Here is a 19,786-nt window from a genome sequence, read left to right on the forward strand (position 1 = left end):
GCAATCCCCATACTGAGTTATAGCATGGGAAAATAAAGACTTGACCATCAGTTTTCATGTAAACTCCATGCTGAACTTAAAGAAGTTATCCAGAATTTAAATGGCATAGCTGCCTTCTTCTAAAAACAGTGCCACATCTGTCCTCAGGTTGTGTGAGGTATTACAACTTGGCTCCATTTACTTAAACAGAACTGAGCTGGAATAACACAAAAGAGCGGTGCTGTTTCTGGATGAAAGCGGCTATGTTTTCTACTTCTTGATAAGCCCTCAAAAAATTATTCACTCCAGTCATAAATACACCTTGCGGTTACAATTTTAGATTTATTTAAAAAATGGTGGCATTAGTAGTTATCCAGGATGGGCCTGAAAGAACCGACCCTGCCATTCAAAGCCCCCCAGTCACTGAACCTCCTGTACTCTCCGGGCCTCAGGAGGTATTGCTTTCCTTTGTAATCGGGTTCCTCATAAAAAATCCAGTTTCCCTGAATGACACTGCAAGAATGGATATTGTTGTACTTGAACTTTTCATGAACATTTGGGCAGTCACCGGATAATTCCATCATTTGACCCTTAAAGTCTTCTTTCTCATAGATCTTTATCTGCTGGGACCCTGGGTGCTTTAAAAGACCAAAACATATATGACTGTCATTGTATAATTCACATATAACAGATATCCTTTATTATACTGCCGACCCCAGGAATAAACTGTGTATAACTCAGACATACAAACATAGGATATGTAGTTCAGGCTTATCATTGTTGTTGGTTTCCTATATCATGGCTTATCCTTGACTAGCCTATGACTTTGACAATTTTATTATTATAAAATTTATGTATGTGAACATGTAGAATTATATGACCACTAATTTCAATGACATGTGAGACCTACAGAAATATTATATACAATGTTATAAGTATTCTACAAAGTATTCTACAGGGTAAAATAGATCTGAATCCAAAGAGGATGGGCATATCAATAGGGTATGTAGATATAGCAGATGCTTCCTATCCCTGGGATCTGAGGCAGCAACTCTTATAAATGCCAAATATTAGTAGGGGGTTCTTTTGCAGATTTTACATTGGTGCTAATGAGTTTCATATTATTCATATTAACAATATTAACATTATTCATATTAGTGCTGTGGCCCAGGATCCTCTGAATTGGATGAGTGCCGCGGCATTTCTGTTCTTGCTGAACATATACAATCTTCTAAAGCATGCCGAACAGAGCACCACCAGAGTGAGCCCAGGTGAGCGTACTTAATCCTTCGAAGTATCAGGTGAATAAGCCTATAAGAGTAGTGTGCAGATGAATGGGTAGTTGCCGAGGTAAATACTGTTTGCAGAGTGACATATCAGTTTTACCCTAGGGTGAATATCAATTCAATATCAATTTCAATATCACCACACAAATAATTTATTTCTGGTTTCACAGCATACTTTACGCAAATATTAAAGTGACACTGTCAACCCCTTTTTGCATTTTGACTGCTCTCCACAGGTGTAAAGAGTAAATGTTACAGCTTTCATTACTTATTTTATATTACACCTCATGGTGCTTGTTCTTGGTAAAAAGTCGTTTTTATCACCAGTGGATTGGTACATGTGGGCGATGTGGCACAAAGGCTGCGAGGCCCCGCCCACATATACCAATCCACAGGTGATAAAAATGACTTTTTACCAGAACAAGCACCATGAGGTGTGATATAAAATAAGTAACAATAGCTGTAACAATTACCCTTTACACCTGTGGAGAGCAGTCAAAATGCAAATAGGGGGTGACAGTGTCACTTTAAGTCTGTCATTGCAAAGTACAATTACTAGCACAAAAAAAAGGGTTCATGTGGGTGTCTAGGTGTAAAGTACTCCCAAGATCTCAGTGAGAATGTCTGAGCATGTAGTATTTTGATACATTAGCTTCATTGACAGGATGCATTCAAACAATTCCAATCCTGCTGATCCTATCCCTAAAATTAGCTTTCATGGACACCATTTTAATGGGGCCCTTGTAAATAAATGTAAGCACTTTGTGAGCCTAATAATTTTAGCCTCACTTTAAAAACTTTCAATAGCCAAACATAAAGGGGTTATCAAGGATTAGAAAGCCATAGCTGATTTGTCCAAAACAGTGCCACACCTGTCTTTGAGTTGTGTTTGGTATTGCAATTCGACTTTATTTAATTAAATGGAGCTAAGCTGCAATACCACACACAAACTAAGGACAGTGGTGCTATATTTGGAAGAAAACCCCTAATATTGGATAACCCCTTTAAGGGGCTGTTATAGTATTTAAAAGACGTGATTGCTTTCTTCATAGAACATTTACTATATTCTTATTTAATTTTTTACGGCTATATAGAAATAATACTTACTGGCACAATCATACGACATGACCTGACACAGTTGTTGATACCCATCCACCTCTGATAATCAGGGTATTCTCCCTTCTTCAAGTAATATTGATATCCCATATAGTTGGGACACTCATAGATCATCCAGCAGCCATTGTCTACCCGGATGGAGCTGCATGGGTCTACATGGGTATGTAAATCAGAGGAATCTGAACTGCACTCGTAGGAGCGACCCTGGAAGTCTCTGTCTTCAAAGAAAACAATCTAAAGTAAGAGAAAAGCATGAAAATAATAACTTTATGCCATATTCATTTGAGAAGACACACACAAATATGTACTGAAGCACATTATGGATGGTTACTATGGCTTGGTTATTGTGTTAGAAAATTACATAGTTACACAGTGTGTGTATGTCTGTGTCAGTGGAGTGTGTGTCTGTGTATGCAGCAGCTGCTGTGTATGCTGAGCTCTGATCTTAGTTGTTAGACCCCCTACCCCATTGTACTTGGAATAAGTTTCCCCTATATTTTGCCCCATTTTGCACATCAGTAGTATTTATCCGATGATTCACAGGTTTGCTTCCAAAGAGTTTCTGACATTTATACTGGGTTCTGATTTTAAAGGGTTTATCCAGCACTACAAAAACATGGCCACTTTCCCCCTACTGTTGTCTCCAGTTTGGGTGGGGTTCTGAAACTCAGTTCCATTGAAGTAAATGGAACTTAACTGCAAACTGCACCTGAACTGGAGACAACAGTAGGGGGAAAAGTGGCCATGTTTTTGTAGCGCTGGATAACCCCTTTAATGCTATGATCATCCAACACATGATCTCTGTACTAGAAGATGTCTTTCATCTATCCATTCCCCTTTTGCTGTCCTTCTGCTGTATAATTCTACATAAAGTCCATGTCCAAAGATGTTCTGCAGCTGATGGTATTAATACATTATTAATCAGAAGCATCCCCACCACACATAAATATTGTCCCCTCATCTTACACTTTAGCTTATTTCAGCAATCAGGTGATTGGCGGTTTTGCTTTTAAACATGTTCCGCAGCAGCTGCTATTAATGCTAAGCTTTAATATTTAATTAAATAATTGTATAATATTGTATAGAATTTATTTAAATTTAAATCCCAAGTATACAATGACCATGATTATGTGAAAAAATACACAGAAAAATGGATTACGTCTCAAAAAAGGGATATACAGTATACCAGTGAGCCCTGGATCATCATGCGCTCCTGTTTTGTCAAGGGGTTGACTCTGAAACATGCATCGGGGCAGGGGCACACGGCGATTGCACTGATTGTCTCACTGCTGAGATCTGATCCTAAGATACAGACAGGGGGGCGGGAGAGTGCAGCAGTTTGCATCTATTTCCATCTGTCAATCAAATCCCACTTGTTCACTTCTCAACAGTCTGAACAGAAAGGGGAACATTTATAAAGACTAAAGTTTGAGTGTGCCAGTCTTATGTAAAGCCCCACCACTAGTTTCCTGGACTGATTTACTAGTAGGCGTGCACTTCTTAGTAAATCTGCCAGGCCTGCTCATGGTGCAGGCATTATGCAACAGATCTAAACCTGCTCAGAAGCAGGTGTAGATTTGTGCCATGATTTATGACACGCCTCCTTCTTCCTGCCCATCAGGTGAACAGAGGATACAGCTGGTGTACCCCAAAGAAAGGGGGTGAATCTGCCCCTTTTCTATGGTGTACGTCTGGGGAGCAGTTTAATTAATTTACCCCAAAGAATCAGAGAAGCAGTGATGGGTCGGGCGATGGTAAAAAGTTTGCCCCTGATTCTGTACATACTCTATGTTATTTTGATCTAATAGTTTTACCTGGAACTTTCTTTTGATTAAACAATGACGTTGTTGCAAGTTTGTAACAACGGCCATTGTTTGATCACTGTGGCCAATCACATTAAGCCTAATAGAATCCCGGCCTCAGTGTATACACATTGAATTCATTCAATCATTCAACAGAGGCCGCACGAAATAGACTGTGCAGACTGTGTCTGCTATGGGTAATTTGAGAGCGTATTCCAATTAAAAAGAAGTGCTGGTAAGTACTGCAGTACCAGCCGGGTTAAATATCTCAGACAGTGGGCCGTTCTGTGACACGGCTATGTCACAGAACGGCCGCTGATTTGCCATGTATGAACATGGCCTTAAACGTAAAAAAACCCTAAATATTGTTAGAACCCCTTTAAGTCTATGCCTTGGGGACTCATGTCTTTTAGCAATTACACAAATCTAAAAATATATCAGTTGAATTTAAAGCTGTTAGGCTAGGTTCACACTATGTAAAAATGATGTCCGTCTTTCATAAAAATGGCCATCATTGAGCAAATCAAGTGAGTTATTTTTAAAGTAATGAACGCTATTTGCATGATGACGGCCGTTGGTATGAAAGACGGGTGTAATTTTTTACATAGTGTGAATCTAACTTTAAAGCGGTTATCCAGCAAAAATCTTTTTCTTTCAAATCAACTGGTTTCAGAAAGTTCTATAGATTTGTAATTTACTTCTGTGCAAACATCTCAAGTCTTCCTATACTTATCAGCTGCTGTATGTCCTGCAGGAAATGTTTTTTTTTTTTTAGTCTGACACAGTGCTCTCTGCTGACATCTCTGGCCGAGACAGGAACTTCCCAGAGCAGTAGAGGTCTTCTATGGGGATTTGCTACTAATCTGGACAGATCCTGTCTTGGATAGAGGTGGCAGCAGAGAGCAATGTGTCAGACTGAAAAGAATACACCACTTCCTGCAGGACATACAGCAACTGATATGTACTGTAAGACTTGAGATTTTTAAACAGAAGTAAACTACAAATCTATATAATTTTCTGGAACCAGTTGATTTAAAAGACCCCCCCCCCCCCCCCCCCCCCCCCCCCCCCCCCCGCTAGATAACCCCTTGTTTTTGTAGCATTGGATAACCCCTTTAAGGCCCCATTTACATCATGTTTTGGCTTTATACCATGGGTATATACCAGACACTGTCACAAAGGTATTCTTATGTGTACTGCAGCATACCTGCAGAAAAGCCATAGACTTCAATAGACCATGTCTGACATACTTGTGACTGGTCAAGACTGGAGTATCTAAGTCTCTCAAGATACATTGGATTTGTGGCTGTTATGCCAAAAAGATATCAGTTGAAATACAACACGTCCAAATTTTTTACCCCCAACTGTTAGGGAAAACTGGGAGGCCTTTTCACACATTAAGGGGGAGATTTATTAAAGGAGAACTCTCCACCTACCTCCCGACTTCAGTGCTGATGCCTACAGTCTGAAGATCTGGTCCCCAGTTCCTGGTTGCTTCCTGGTGGTGAGAAGGGGCCAGGGACGTGATAAGCCCACTCATCCATTCAGTGGCTGTAGAGTATTATTGCTTTCACCCACCCCCTCTACTGGCAGAGTGGAAAAAAATGTCCTGCCTAGAGTCCTCCTTTAAGATTGTGTATTCGTACGCTGGTATTAAATTAAGCCCCGCCCCCATTTACCCTGCCAGATTTACTAAGAGGCATACACCTGCACCTGTTGCAGGGCTTGCACAGAAATCGACACCTGCTCTGGAGCAGGTGTAGATTTCTGACATGGTTTTTGCCTGTTTCCAGACATGAACCATGATAAATTAGGTGTTGGAGGACATCGTGATAGGAATGATAGGCAGGCATGGCTTGCAGCTGCTGTTGCACTGCCTATTGCGTGACCCCTTCACTGTTGTGACTGCACAGTTGTGGTTGTGGCAGGTTGTAAGTTGTGAAAGGGTCGTGCAACAATCATTTTGCATCCAGGTTGTGTGACTGGGAATCGCTGTGTAGCCCCAGTCTAAAGAGTTGACTGGTCCATCTGAAATCAGTGCTTTCTGTGAAATGTTAGTCAGAAGTAGAGGGAAAATAGAAAAGATTATAACTATTCAAATTAAGACAATGCAAAGTTACATTGTTTTTCATTTTATATTTATTAGGTATTTGAAAGTCCTTGTCCTATATCCTGTTTGGATTTATACATGTTGTGCTCTTATTTTTATTGATTTTTGGCATAGAGCCCACACTAAAACAAATTTGTAAAGCTAATTTCACAAATTGCCGGAAAGTTATACTGAGGAACGGGCCTAAAATCTGCACAAAAATTTGTAGTGAAATACAGATTTCATTGTGTATTTTGGTGAGGATTTATGTATAGATTATATACAGTATATAGGGCTACGGAGACAAAGTATAAAGCATTTTTAGAATATGAATACAGTGTGCAGGCAGTTCTACTGTACTAAATACAACAATTACTATTGGACCGTATAAAGTTATTGTATATACACTAATCTTACTACATTAACACTGAATAATAACTTGAATGAAAGAAACTACAAACACTACTTTACATTTATTCTTAACTATATTTTTTTAATATTAAAAAAGATCCATATGTACAATAAAATGCTATGAGTAATAGATAATGTGGAGGATTACCTTCCCCATCCTGAAACCAACAGAACGATGGACACTGCAGATTCCGCTGGCAGAATGATTTTGCACCCTTTACCTAGCCCATTTATAAACTCCACACTCTGCATATAACATTGTTTTTAAATAGTGAATGTTTTATTTGGGGCCACAGATTAACGGCTGTAGACAGGCTTTGTTCTCATTTACATCATTTCTTTAATCACTGTATTTAAGATGTGTTATTTGCTGACTTTGCTTTTCTATTATTGAAGTCTTTGAATCTGCCCAGTAGAATGAAAGCGTGTCAGCACATTCTCTGCTGAGGCAGGCAATCACATCTGATACAGGCTGACAATGATAAAGTGCAAGTTAGAAAGCAGCAAATGTTTAATAATAAGGTTTTGTAGGTCATTAAAGAAACATGTTCTCATCATCCTTCTAACAATATCAAATGGCACACAAAAATTTTGAACAGTCTATAAAGATTTATCATAAAACACTAAAAATGATACAAAGGGCATGCTCTGAACAGCTATAGCATTAAAACCACCTACCTGATATTGTGAAGGTCCTGTTAGCGCTGCCAAAACAGCTCTGAGCTACCAGACCTTGACTCTACAAGACCTCTGAAGGTACATTGGGGTATCTGGCACAAGACATTAAAGGGGTTACCCTGGGTTAGAAAAACATGGCCACTAGAGAAGAGCGAGTTTACAGTATAAGCAGTTTGTTAACTCGGCAGTCGGCTTATCAGCTGGCCACCTTTAAAGTCCATGCTGCTTTGTTAATATAGTTGCACTTAGTTTTCAGCTCCAATCTTTATTTTTTCATTAATTTTTAGACTCCACATCATGCAGCATTTCAGTATGCTCCTAGTATTAGACTTTTCTCATGTATACTTGTTTCTACCAGTAATTCATAAATTTTGTGCATCTAGGATACTGCTGTCTTCCCTAACTTTTAGCTAAAAGGGGTATTTCGGTCATTTTCAACTTTTGATTTGTTGTTCCTGTGGTGGAGAACATAACAAACATGCTATTCTTACCTTTCCGCATTCCCCCAGTATTCTCCAGTGGCTTCTCCAGGTCCCCCACTGAACAATCTGAGATAGCCTACTTCATTCCACTTGCAGTTCTCTAGTGGCTTCTCCAGGTCCCCCACTGAACAATCTGAGATAGCCTACTTCATTCCACTTGCAGTTCTCCAGTGGCTTCTCCAGGTCTCCCACTGAACAGTCTGAGATGGCCTACTTCATTCCACTTGCAGTTCTCTGGTGGCTTCTCCAGGTCTCCCACTGAACAGTCTGAGATGACATACTTCATTCCACTTGCAGTTCTCTGGTGGCTTCTCCAGGTCTCCCTCTGAACAGTCTGAGATGGCCTACTTCATTTCACTTGCAGTTCTCCAGTGGCTTCTCCAGGTCTCCCACTGAACAATTCCACCTCCAATTCCGAGATCGGCTCGTCTTAGCAGTCACCGTCCACTCACCCAATCACTGGCCATGGCGCTGTCTGGTCTCAGTCAGTGATTGGCTGAGCGGGCTGTTACTACCACGGCAAATTCAGCGGGAGACCTGGAGATGCTGTAGGAAGACAACGGGGAGCAAGAAAAGGTAAGAATAGCATGTTTGTTATGTTTTCCACAAGGGCAGCAACATATCAAAATGGCTGGAGCACTACTTCAATTCCGCTGTTTGCAATGTGATTGGCTATATGCAATAACGCCTTCTGAAATCTTATTTTTTTGCTATTTAGCACTTGGGATGAAATTGCTAAAAACTGGCGAGTAACAAATAAAATGCAGGTTAGAGCCCTTTTATAATACATAAAAAACATCTTATCTTTCCCCGGTGTCCTCCTGCAACGTCTCTGGGCAGGGCCGGCTCCAGGCTTTTGTGGGCCCCTGAGAGACAGAGCCTTAGCGGGCCCCTTTGTATAGCAAATCATGTGGCATCATTGTTAAGACTGGACTACTTCAGAAGATTATTACTTTTTTATATACTGACTACAAGATGTTGGGTGACCGCCATAATACTGCCTAATATACAAAATGCTAGGAAAGTTGGGTGACTATCATTATACTGCCTACTATACAAGATGCTAGGAAAGTTGGCTGATCTCTATTATACTACTATAAAAGATGCTAGGAAAGCTGGGTGACCTCCATTATACTGACTACTATACAAGATGCTGGGAAAGCTGAGTGACCGCCATTATACTACTATACAACATTTTAGGGAAGCTTGTTGACCTCCATTATACTGACTACTATACAAGATGCTAGGAAAGCTGGGTGACCGCCATTATACTGACTACTATACAAGATGCTAGGAAATCTGGGTGACCTCCATTATACTGACTACTATATAAGATGCTGGGAAAGCTGGGTGACCTCCATTATACTGACTTCTATACAAGATGCTAGGAAAGCTGGGTGACCTCCAATATACTGACTACTATACAAGATGCTAGGAAAGATGGGTGACCGCCATTATACTGACTACTATACAAGGTGCTAGGAAAGCTGGGTGACCTCCATTATACTGAATACTATACAGGATGCTGGGAAAGCTGGGTGACCTCCATTATACTGAATATTATGCAAGATGCTGGGAAAGCTGGGTGACCTCCATTATACCACCTACTATACAACTGCCAATTAATCTGCAATGTGGATTGATACTTGGTGGGGTATAAACCCAGGGGCGGTCTTGGCATTTCTGGGGCCCCAAGCGAAGTTATGTCTGCCCCCCCCCCCTCGACACGCACTCCACAACAATAGACCGCTGTGTGCTGCCCCCAGTAGTATATACCCCTTGTGCGCAGCCGCCAGTAGTATATACCCCTTGTGTGCTTCCCCTCAGTAGTATATACCCCTTGTGTGCTTCCCCCAGTAGTGTATAGACACCTGTGTGTTCCCCTAGTTTTATATAGCCCCCGGTGTGCTCCCCCAAATGTATATAAACCCCCTGTGTGCTGCCCCCAGTCGTATATACCCCGTGTATATACGGCTCCCGCCTTGTCAGTGCTGCTGCTGCATGTAACTGTGAGCGCTCATTACGAGTGCTCATAGTTACAGTTCAGATCACAGCAGCGAGCGGGGCAGCGGCCCTGTCTAGCGGTCTTCAGCACAAGAGAAGAGCGGGGGTGTATGGGCCCCCCTGGATGTTGGGGGCCCCAAGCGATTGCTTGGGGTGCTTGGTGCCAAAGTCCGCTACTGTATAAACCTCATGATTACATTGATTACATATAATTCATGGACTCCAGGTTAACCTTTGTCAGGCTGCATACTTTTACAACATTAACAGGCTGCAGAGGTACAATTGTTCATGTGCATATTTTGCCCAGTATATACCAGTATAAATTTACCAAGTATATACCTTCAGAACCAGCTAAATATGGCATAAAGATTTTCTGGGCTTGTCACTGGTCAAACTCCTACCCATTACAAGGTCAGCTCTACACTGGGAAACCAAGTGATGGTCCTCGACAAGTAAACATTGGTGAACGAACAGTATTGGACCTAGTGAGCTCGTATAAAGGCTCTGGAAGAAATGTCATCACCGATAACTTCTTTACAACCATAGAACTAGCTAAGGTATTGAACTCCTGGAACATGACACTAGTTGGTACAGTGAGAAGAAAACAAAAGGTTCCTACCTAGCAACACGCAGCCTGCCAAAGAAAGGCCTGTAAACTCGACAAATTTTGCCTACAATCATGATGCAACATTCTGTTCATTTGTACCAAAGAAGAACAAATCAGTCATGCTTCTATCATCTATGCACATGACGGAAGAACTTAAAGAGACACTAGCAGCCAAGCCAGAGATAATAAAATACTACAACAAAACAAAAGGTGGAGTTAATGTTATGGATAAAATGTTGGGAGAGTACACTGTGAAACAACGAACATTACGTTGGCCTCTGGCATTTTTCTACAATATGATTAGCATCCTACATCGTCTACAGAGAACACAATCCAAGCTTCAGGACAAAGGATCAACGAAGAAAGTTTCTGAAAGATCTCGCAAATCAGTTGTGTATGCCTGCAATTGAAGATCATAGTACAAAACAAATGATGATGAGAAACAATTTTCTTCGAGGTGCAGTAGAAATGATGCTTGGACGATGCATTGTGATAGCATCGCAAGCAGCAGCTGGCCCTCAAATACCTCATGGTAGTCGTGGACCCTCCCCTGTTGTTGGTAGTTGCTATGTCTGCCGAGACCTGAGGCGAAAACAACGTAAGAATAGAAAGTCTTGTGTGGTTTGTGTGAAACCCATTTGCGATGAACACTCGGTAGCAAAGACAACATGCATTACTTGCAAGGAAAATCAATAAAAAAAGTTTCTTACATTTTCTTTTATAATGTAAATGAACAGGTTTTTTTTACTTGTTTATAATAATAAAATAGCATTATCATTTAAAAAAATGATTCTTTTTTCCTTGCATTATCTTCATTCAAAATATATGAGGGTACAGTTGTACCTATGCAGCTTGTTATGGATGCAAAAATATCTTGACCCCTTATCTCAGAAGGGGGTGGAGATATTTTACTGAAACTTGGCCAATATATTCTAGACCAAAACTGCAGAGATGTCACAAAATTTTAGCCCTCTACAACTTTTTGAAAAAAAATTATTGCAATTTTAAAAAGGAATAGGTACAATTGTACCTAGTCAGCCGGACAAAGGTTAAACAATACTCAGCTCATCCATGTAAAGTGCAAGTGGCAAATATAACTGTGAGGGTGAGTGCAATCTTCCTTGCCTCATCACAGCATCACATTGACTACAGAAGAGCAAAGAGTCCTACTTCCCCACAATAACATTGCCCCTCAGCCTCACCCTCCAATACATTTCCTTTCTTAAGGAGTGGTGAAGTTGTGAGGGAGACAGGAGAGTATATCCTCTTATATATGACAAGACTTCCATGTTTGGCCGACTGTAGTGTGCATCGGCAACTTACCTACATAGCACTCAGCTAATCCTCCACCCACGGGAAGTGCCGGGGAGGGGCTTACCAGGACATAACCGATGCATTAACTTTTCAGGGGGTGAAGTGGGGTGGGGAAGGCAGCGGCCGGTATCACTCCAGGGGTGTTCAGTGGCCCTACATCTCGGGCGAGTAAGCTGACGCTGGCCCTGTCTCTGGGTCACCACTGATATTACTACAGCAGATGAACTCCTCTTATCAGTGACAGCCCACTCAGCCAATTACTGGCTGAGACAGGACAGTGCCATGGCCAGTGGGCTGTCACTGCTGACACAAGTCTCGGAAGTGGTGGTGGCTTTAATCAGGACTTAGAGACACTGAAGGAAAACACCAGGGGAGCGTGGAGAGGTAAGCATAAGATGTTTGTTATGTTTAACATAAGGGCAGCATCATATAAAAAAGTGCTGGAGTACTCCTTTAATAGCAGCATAATCCCCCTCTGATCCACTTTTGGTTTGTTTTAAGAACCAATATAAAAAAAACCTGAACAACATATGATTGTGTTCAGGTACAGTACCTTTACGATAAATATAGATGTGCAAATATTCATCCAATCTAATAACACATAATACACACAATCTGGATACAGGGTTTTAATCTTGAAGAAAAATGAATGAATAAGTAAATAAGGTATATTGTAATTAATTTCAGCACATGGGAAAAAATAGCATTTTAGTATAAATCACTTATGCGTCTAAAAGAGCCAACCCTAGCATTCATGGCTCCCCAATCTGTAAAGCTGTTGTATTCTCCAGCCCTCAGGAGGAACTGACGTCCCCTGAAGTTAGGTAGCTCAAAGAAGATCCAGACTCCTGCGACTTTGCAGGAGTTGATGTCATGGCGATTGAATTCTTCATTCACATGAGGACAATCTTCAGTGAACTCCATCATTTGTCCTCTGTAATCTTTCCTCTCATAGACCCTGATTCTGAAGTAGTTATGCTTTACAGTAAATACAGAAAACACATGTCAGTTTCAAAAGTTGGAGATGAATTAACAAAAATATTATTCATCATCAGGTTGTTGAGGTTGATCTAGTGGCATTAATCATATCTATGACTGTAATGAGCTTTCTGTTTTAGTGGTGCAGGATTTTTGGAAGTAAATAGGCATTCTATTATTATTGAATAATAATAGTAATACATATAATAATATTAATATTAATAATAAAAGCAGCAGGGGTTGTCTAACAATGTATTATGTTCTTTTATAGGAAGAGCAAAATAAATTGTATTTGTAAAAGAGTATTTTAAAACATATATCTGTAAAAATATATTATATTGTATTGCTTAAAAGGAATCTGTCTGCCCTATATTGTGCTCAGAGCTGCAGATATAGATAAATAATGGAAACATAATAGTTGAAAGCTTTGTCTTATCTGATTACCAAGTTAAAAATTACATTTTCCTTTCAAGCATGTTTCATAGAGGTCATGCTGAGCTGCAGCATGCACATCTCCTTCCCCAACCCTTCCTGTGGTGTGAATCTCAGTAGTAAAGGCAGAGGAGGGGAGGAGGCATGCATGCTGCAGTTCAGCAATGCTACTTTGACACTTGAGCCCTAAGCATAATATAGAGCTAATATATATCCTTTAATATCTCTTTGTCTCCTAGAAATCCCCCACAGAGGCCTTCTTACCTGAGGGATTAAACGGCAGGATCTGATGGAGTCACTCAGACCAGACCAGAGCTGGATATCTGGATACTCTCCCCTCTTTAAAAAGTACTGTTGACCAGTGTAATTTGGGCGCTCATAGATCATCCAATTTCCATTCTCTACTTGAATAGAGTTACAGCGACTGAAATAAGAATTCAATTCTGAACCATCGCTGCTGATTCCATGGAATCGACCCTGAAAGTTCCTGTCCTCGAAGAATATAATCTAAAAAATAATTTTCATTATTGAGTAATTGAATAATTGAATAATTTTTCATTATTATTAAGTGATCACAGATATTGCTGCAAAATATATGTTATAAAGCACTATAAACGTAAAAAAGTTATCAACAACTTTTTTACAATGACGTTAAAACTAAAATAAGTGTGTATTTTTTTACATTTTAGCTATAGACATAGTTTAGAATAAAAAAATATATGTATATACTGATTACTAATCATAAATAGAGATGAGTGAAGCTGTCGAAAATTCGCTTTGCGAAATTCTTGAATTTCACTGCAAATTCGCAAATATTCCTAAACGAATCACTACAATTAAACTATTGTTTAGCTGTAGAGATGAAGCAATTTGCTGCAAATCCTGCTGTTTGCTCATCTCTAATCATAAATTTTGTAGAGTGAAAGTGAAGTCAAGCGAGATATGGAATTCACGATAGACAGATTTTGGTATTGGCAGTTAAAAAGTGCTTTTGTAGACACTGCTGATTCATCCAAATTTATTATTGAGTCACATGCAGTGTTTGATTTTTTAAAGGGACAACTTTAAAAAAGATATATTTATTTTTGCTACACAAAGTAGAACCCCCTCATTGGGCGAAAAGTCGGTTAAAATGGGAGGAGAAATTAGGAATTATACAGAACTAAGAATGGAAACTGTTCTGTAAGTAACTCGCACCGTTTAATTCAGTTTAAGATTTTTTACAAGCTATATTACTCCCCCAGATCATTATACGATGCAGGAATCAGACAGAATTCAGACTGCTCCAGATGCGGGTTAGAAGGAGCTGATATATATAAACAGGGGCTGGACTTGGAAGTATCCCTGTTTGAGATCTTATTGGGGGGGCTAGTTGAAGACTCGGAGAGAGGCTCACAGTTGAATAGATTATTTATGTATGCTAAAGTAATGATTGTTAGACACTGGTGTAGTGAGAGACCGCCCCACCTTTCTGAATGGCAGTCTTTAGTAGCACGAGTAATGAAATATGAATACAGTTTAGCAAAAAAAAATCTGCTAAGAACTTGAAACGTCATAATAGAATTTGGTTGCCTTGGCAGAAGGGGAGAGACTAAAGGTTAAATTAGTATAATTTTTGTGTTGGTCTTCTTTCTTCTTCTTCTTCTTTTTTTTTTTGTTTCTGCTCCGCAGCCCTGGGCGGATTGGGAGGTGGGTGGGAGCATAATGGGGGGAATGCACTACTGTATATATGTAAATGTATTGTGCCAAGATAAGAATACACACGATGCGGCACTCGCTCCAGTTTCCACTTGCTTTATTAAGCCATAGACATGACAACGATGCACATGAATGTGGTAGGCGACGATCGTTTCACGCTTTACAGCGCTTCGTCACAGCCCTACGTCATTTCCTTCACCTGGTCTATTTATACAGACCTCTTAAAGATATATACACCCATAAATTGTGTGCAACTTTAAAAACATAACAGATTTGTGACAACCTAGGACAAACATAAACTGAAATAAAGACAGTATTATAGATTTTTAACTACATGAGTAGTATTAATAAATAAAGGCATTTAGCATGTAACATTTATATCAGATGTTTCATTAAGACCAAGTGGTCCCAATGCCCCTGTTTTAATAATGTATTCTGTTTCTTTCTGCAGAAGAAGTTTATGTTGATCTCCCCCTTTTCATAGCAGATGTATCTCCAGCATGTGTTGTCTGAAAGTGGTTTATGACTCGTGGGCAGCCCTTGCCTGTCCTAATTGAGCACCGATGTTCCACAAATCTTCTACACATCGGTCTTATGGTTTTCACTATATAGAAAAAACCACAAGTGCAGATCAATGCATAGACCACATATGCTGTTTTACAAGTAATTATTCCTTTTACTGGCATTTCACAGTTCCCCAGGCGTATCCATTTCACATTTTGTAGGTAGCTACAGTATTTACAACTACCACACTTATTGTTGCGTGATGGTAAGGTATTGCCAAGCCAAGTCTCTCTATTTTCTTGTGATTGTTTTAATCTACCATGTACCAGTTGGTCTCGTAAATTGGAACATCTCTTAAAGGTAACTAAAGGTCTTTCTGTTGTAAACTGTTTTAATATATCATCATGCTGTAATATATGCCAGTTTTTATTCAGGGCCGTTCTCAACATCTGATTCATTGGACTATGTTTGAAACTAAACACGCATCTGTCACTATTTTTCTTTTTCCTGTTAGGACCAATTAGACCTTGTTTTATAAGATTTCTAGCTCTTTCTAGGGCCCTATTCACATTCTCCATCGGGTAACCTCTAGCTAGCAATCTGTTACTCAAGTCCCTAGCCTGTATTTCAAACTGCTGGTTAGTGTTATTAATTCTCTGTAACCGGACAAATTGTCCGTATGGGACCGCATCCTTTACATGTTGAGGATGATAGCTGTTATAACTAAGTAGTGAATTTGTTGCTGTGGGTTTTCTGAAATTACTACTTCTCAGTGAATTATCTATTACTTCTAATTTTACATCCAAAAACTCTAACATAGATCCACCCTACACATGGGTGAAGCGCATGTTATGTGAATTGGCATTAAGGTGTTCTACAAACTGAGAAAAGGTTAATTCATCCCCTGACCAGACTATCAGAATATCATCTATGTACCTTAAAAAGAGGGAGATATTCTTAGCAAATGGGTTATCTATGTTAAACACTTTCTCATCTTCCAAATCGGCCAGAAAAATATTTAAAAAAGTTGGTGCTACAGGTGTGCCCATCGCAGTTCCAGCCAGCTGCCAGTATGTTGCCCCCCTTATCCGCCGGCTTAATCACTATGTCCTGCTTGTTCTTGAGCCAACTCAGTGCTTTGCGCTCCCCTTCTGTCAAATTTGACCTTTCACTGGGGTATATGAGCGCTTGAACATCTCGCAGGACATTAGTGACAAAAATTTCCAAATTACTACCGGCGGGCAAGGGGGGGTTGAACATGGAGGGAGTACCTCCCAAAAAAGGTGTAAATTCTGTATTAGATTCTCTCCCCTCCTCTCCCTGCAACTGCATTAAAGTTTCCACTACCAGATGATCCTGACAACTAAATGAATGGCACATACTAAAACCTAGAGAACTAATATTTAGGGGCTGCGGGTGCGCAGGCTGTATGATGTCAAATGCTTTGGGCAGGTTCACATGAAGAAGATTTTATTGATTATATCTTTGAGCTACTCTCGTTTGTGTTGTCCCATAATGCGTTCCAGTTCGCTGGCAGGTGGTACTGCCAGCGGGCTGCAACTGCGATGGGCACATCTGTAGCACCAACTTTTTCTAATATTTTTCTGGCCGATTTGGAAAATGAGAAAGTGTTTAACATAGATAACCCATTTGCTAAGAATATCTCCCTCTTTTTAAGGTACATAGACAATATTCTGATAGTCTGGTCAGGGGATGAATTAACCTTTTCTCAGTTTGTAGAACACCTTAATGCCAATTCACATAACATGCGCTTCACCCATGTGTAGGGTGGATCTATGTTAGAGTTTTTGGATGTAAAATTAGAAGTAATAGATAATTCACTGAGAACTAGTAGTTTCAGAAAACCCACAGCAACAAATTCACTACTTAGTTATAACAGCTATCATCCTCAACATGTAAAGGATGTGGTCCCATACGGACAATTTGTCCGGTTACAGAGAATTAATAACACTAACCAGCAGTTTGAAATACAGGCTAGGGACTTGAGTAACAGATTGCTAGCTAGAGGTTACCCGATGGAGAATGTGAATAGGGCCCTAAAAAGAGCTAGAAATCTTATGAGACAGGGTCTAATTGGTCCTAACAGGAAAAAGAAAAATAGTGACAGATGCGTGTTTAGTTTCAAACATAGTCCAATGAATCAGATGTTGAGAACGGCCCTGAATAAAAACTGGCATATATTACAGCATGATGATATATTAAATCAGTTTACAACAGAAAGACCTTTAGTTACCTTTAAGAGATGTTCCAATTTACGAGACCAACTGATACAAGTTAGATTAAAACAATCACAAGAAAATAGAGAGACTTGGCTTGGCAATACCTTACCATCAGGCAACTATAAGTGTGGTAGTTGTAAATACTGTAGCTACCTACAAAATGTGAAATTGGCCTGGGGAACTGTGAAATGCCAGTAAAAGGAATAATTACTTGTAGAACAGCATATGTGGTCTATGCATTGATCTGCACTTGTGGTTTTTTCTATATAGTGAAAACCATAAGACCGATGTGTAGAAGATTTGTGGAACATCGGCGCTCAATTAGGACAGGCAAGGGCTGCCCACGAGTCATAAACCACTTTCAGACAACACATGCTGGAGATACATCTGCTATGAAATTTTTGTTACTGTACAAGGTAGAACCGTCAAGAAAAGGGGGAGATCAACATAAACTTCTTCTGCAGAAAGAAACAGAATACATTATTAAAACAGGGGCATTAGGACCACTTGGTCTTAATAAAACATCTGATATAAATGTTACATGCTAAATGCCTTTACTAATTAATACTACTCATGTAGTTAAAAATCTATAATACTGTCTTTATTTCAGTTTATGTTTGTTCTAGGTTGTCACAAATCTGTTATGTTTTTAAAGTTGCACACAATTTATGGGTGTATATATCTTTAAGAGGTCTGTATAAATAGACCAGGTGAAGAAAATGACGTAGGGCTGTGACGAAGCGCTGTAAAGCGTGAAACGATCGTCGCCTACCACATTCATGTGCATCGTTGTCATGTCTATGGCTAAATAAAACAAGTGGAAACTGAAGCGAGTGCCGCATCGTGTGTATTCTTATCTTGGCATATGGTGACGTCTATTTTCCATTGCATGCTGAGCACCGCTCAATCCACCGCTCAATCCACCTGTGTCCAGGTGAGCCGCATCCATTTGACTGCTGTGCGGTGGGGGGATAGTGCCGTGGCTCCACTACTCTATATATATGTATTGTAACTGTTATTGGATCCATTATATTATATGCTTTATTAATGTGGAATTGGATCCATATTGGTAATTTAAATTTTATCTTGTATCTAAAATATTAAAAAAAAAAAGAGATGAGCGAATTTACAGTAAAAAACAAAACAAAAAACAAAGTGAAGTCAAGCATTATAAGCATATGCATTTTTCTCAATTATCAAAATGTCATAGAAAAATTGGCCTTGTTGTCTATAGCAATTACTCAGCGCTCCATTTACACTTACAAGGTCTAACATGATCTGGTGAAATAAGAACATTACCGTGATTTGACACCAAAGCCAGTTTTCTTTTAGGCAGTTATAAGGCTGATAGCTCCAAAATAAATGTGGATATCATAAAGTTGGAGTATATTAGGGTATGATCTGAAAGTACTACAATATTTGGATCCCTAATTTAGGCCACATGAATAAAGGTGTTTCGTAGCAAGCACTTTAAAAGTTACCGCTAAGGGACATTATAAATTGCAACTTGAATCCTTTCTAAAGGTATGTGCACACTACGGAATCTATGAGTAGACCTTAAATCGGATTCCGCCTCATGCCCCGCTTCCATAGGCTCCATTCTATGCTCAGGCAGATTTCGCCATCTGCCCAAATAATTGACATCATTATCACTGTGTCTTGGTTGATTTTAAAGCCAAGTTATTATAGAAAAAAGTAATGTTTTTCATTATTTAAGTAATTTACATTAAATTCTAATGAATATAAAGAGACAAATAAATGTAATTTAAGGTTATGATCGCATTACCTTTCCCATCGCGAATGCCAATGAATTTCTATGGATAGATTAATCTGACCTTCCAATTTATAGTGGCTGCTCACAATCCTTACGTAACATAACATTACATACTTTACATAACAATGAATAAATGTACATCATATTAGCAATGTCAGCATTGCTCTAGGCATGGGATTGTAGGACAAGGAAGTCACAAGCTCAAGCAAGTTGTTGGTACAGCTTATTCAGCTATTGTTTAATATGCCATTGCCACAGGGCCACCTGAAAAGTGATGATTTTGTATTATCACTTTTATAGAGTTATTTTCTCTTGTAACTGTGGATATGTTACAAAATGTTATTTTAAGGTTTCATTTTGCTTTTTTGTCATCTTACTTATTCAAAATGTAT

At 39.5% G+C, this 19,786-nt stretch overlaps 2 protein-coding genes across 2 annotated transcripts; both read right to left on the reverse strand.

Annotated features, from left to right (window-relative positions):
* Positions 1 to 340: 340 nt before the first annotated feature.
* LOC138802113 (gamma-crystallin D-like) lies at positions 341 to 6,892 on the reverse strand. The gene is made up of 3 exons (XM_069985263.1): positions 6,832 to 6,892; positions 2,373 to 2,615; positions 341 to 617 (listed from the first exon to the last, which is right to left on the reverse strand). The coding sequence occupies exons 1-3, from the start codon at positions 6,838 to 6,840 to the stop codon at positions 342 to 344; spliced, it is 528 nt and encodes a 175-aa protein (XP_069841364.1). The 5' UTR covers positions 6,841 to 6,892; the 3' UTR covers position 341.
* A 5,490-nt stretch (positions 6,893 to 12,382) lies between these two features.
* On the reverse strand, positions 12,383 to 19,423 carry LOC138802114 (gamma-crystallin E-like). Its single transcript, XM_069985264.1, has 3 exons — positions 19,407 to 19,423; positions 13,443 to 13,685; positions 12,383 to 12,746 (listed from the first exon to the last, which is right to left on the reverse strand). Exons 1-3 carry the CDS (start codon positions 19,413 to 19,415, stop codon positions 12,477 to 12,479), a joined length of 522 nt encoding a protein of 173 aa, XP_069841365.1. The 5' UTR covers positions 19,416 to 19,423; the 3' UTR covers positions 12,383 to 12,476.
* Positions 19,424 to 19,786: the final 363 nt, after the last annotated feature.

This window comes from Dendropsophus ebraccatus, chromosome 9 (genome assembly GCF_027789765.1).
Source record: "Dendropsophus ebraccatus isolate aDenEbr1 chromosome 9, aDenEbr1.pat, whole genome shotgun sequence".
Lineage (NCBI taxonomy): Eukaryota > Metazoa > Chordata > Amphibia > Anura > Hylidae > Dendropsophus > Dendropsophus ebraccatus.

Excerpts from the sequence above, each read along its gene's own strand:
- LOC138802114 (XM_069985264.1), bottom strand. Across the intron at positions 12,747-13,442 it reads CCTGCCGTTTAATCCCTCAG|CATAACTACTTCAGAATCAG; the intron begins GTAAGAAGGCCT and ends TTTACTGTAAAG.
- LOC138802113 (XM_069985263.1), bottom strand. Across the intron at positions 618-2,372 it reads CATGTCGTATGATTGTGCCA|CACCCAGGGTCCCAGCAGAT; the intron begins GTAAGTATTATT and ends GGTCTTTTAAAG.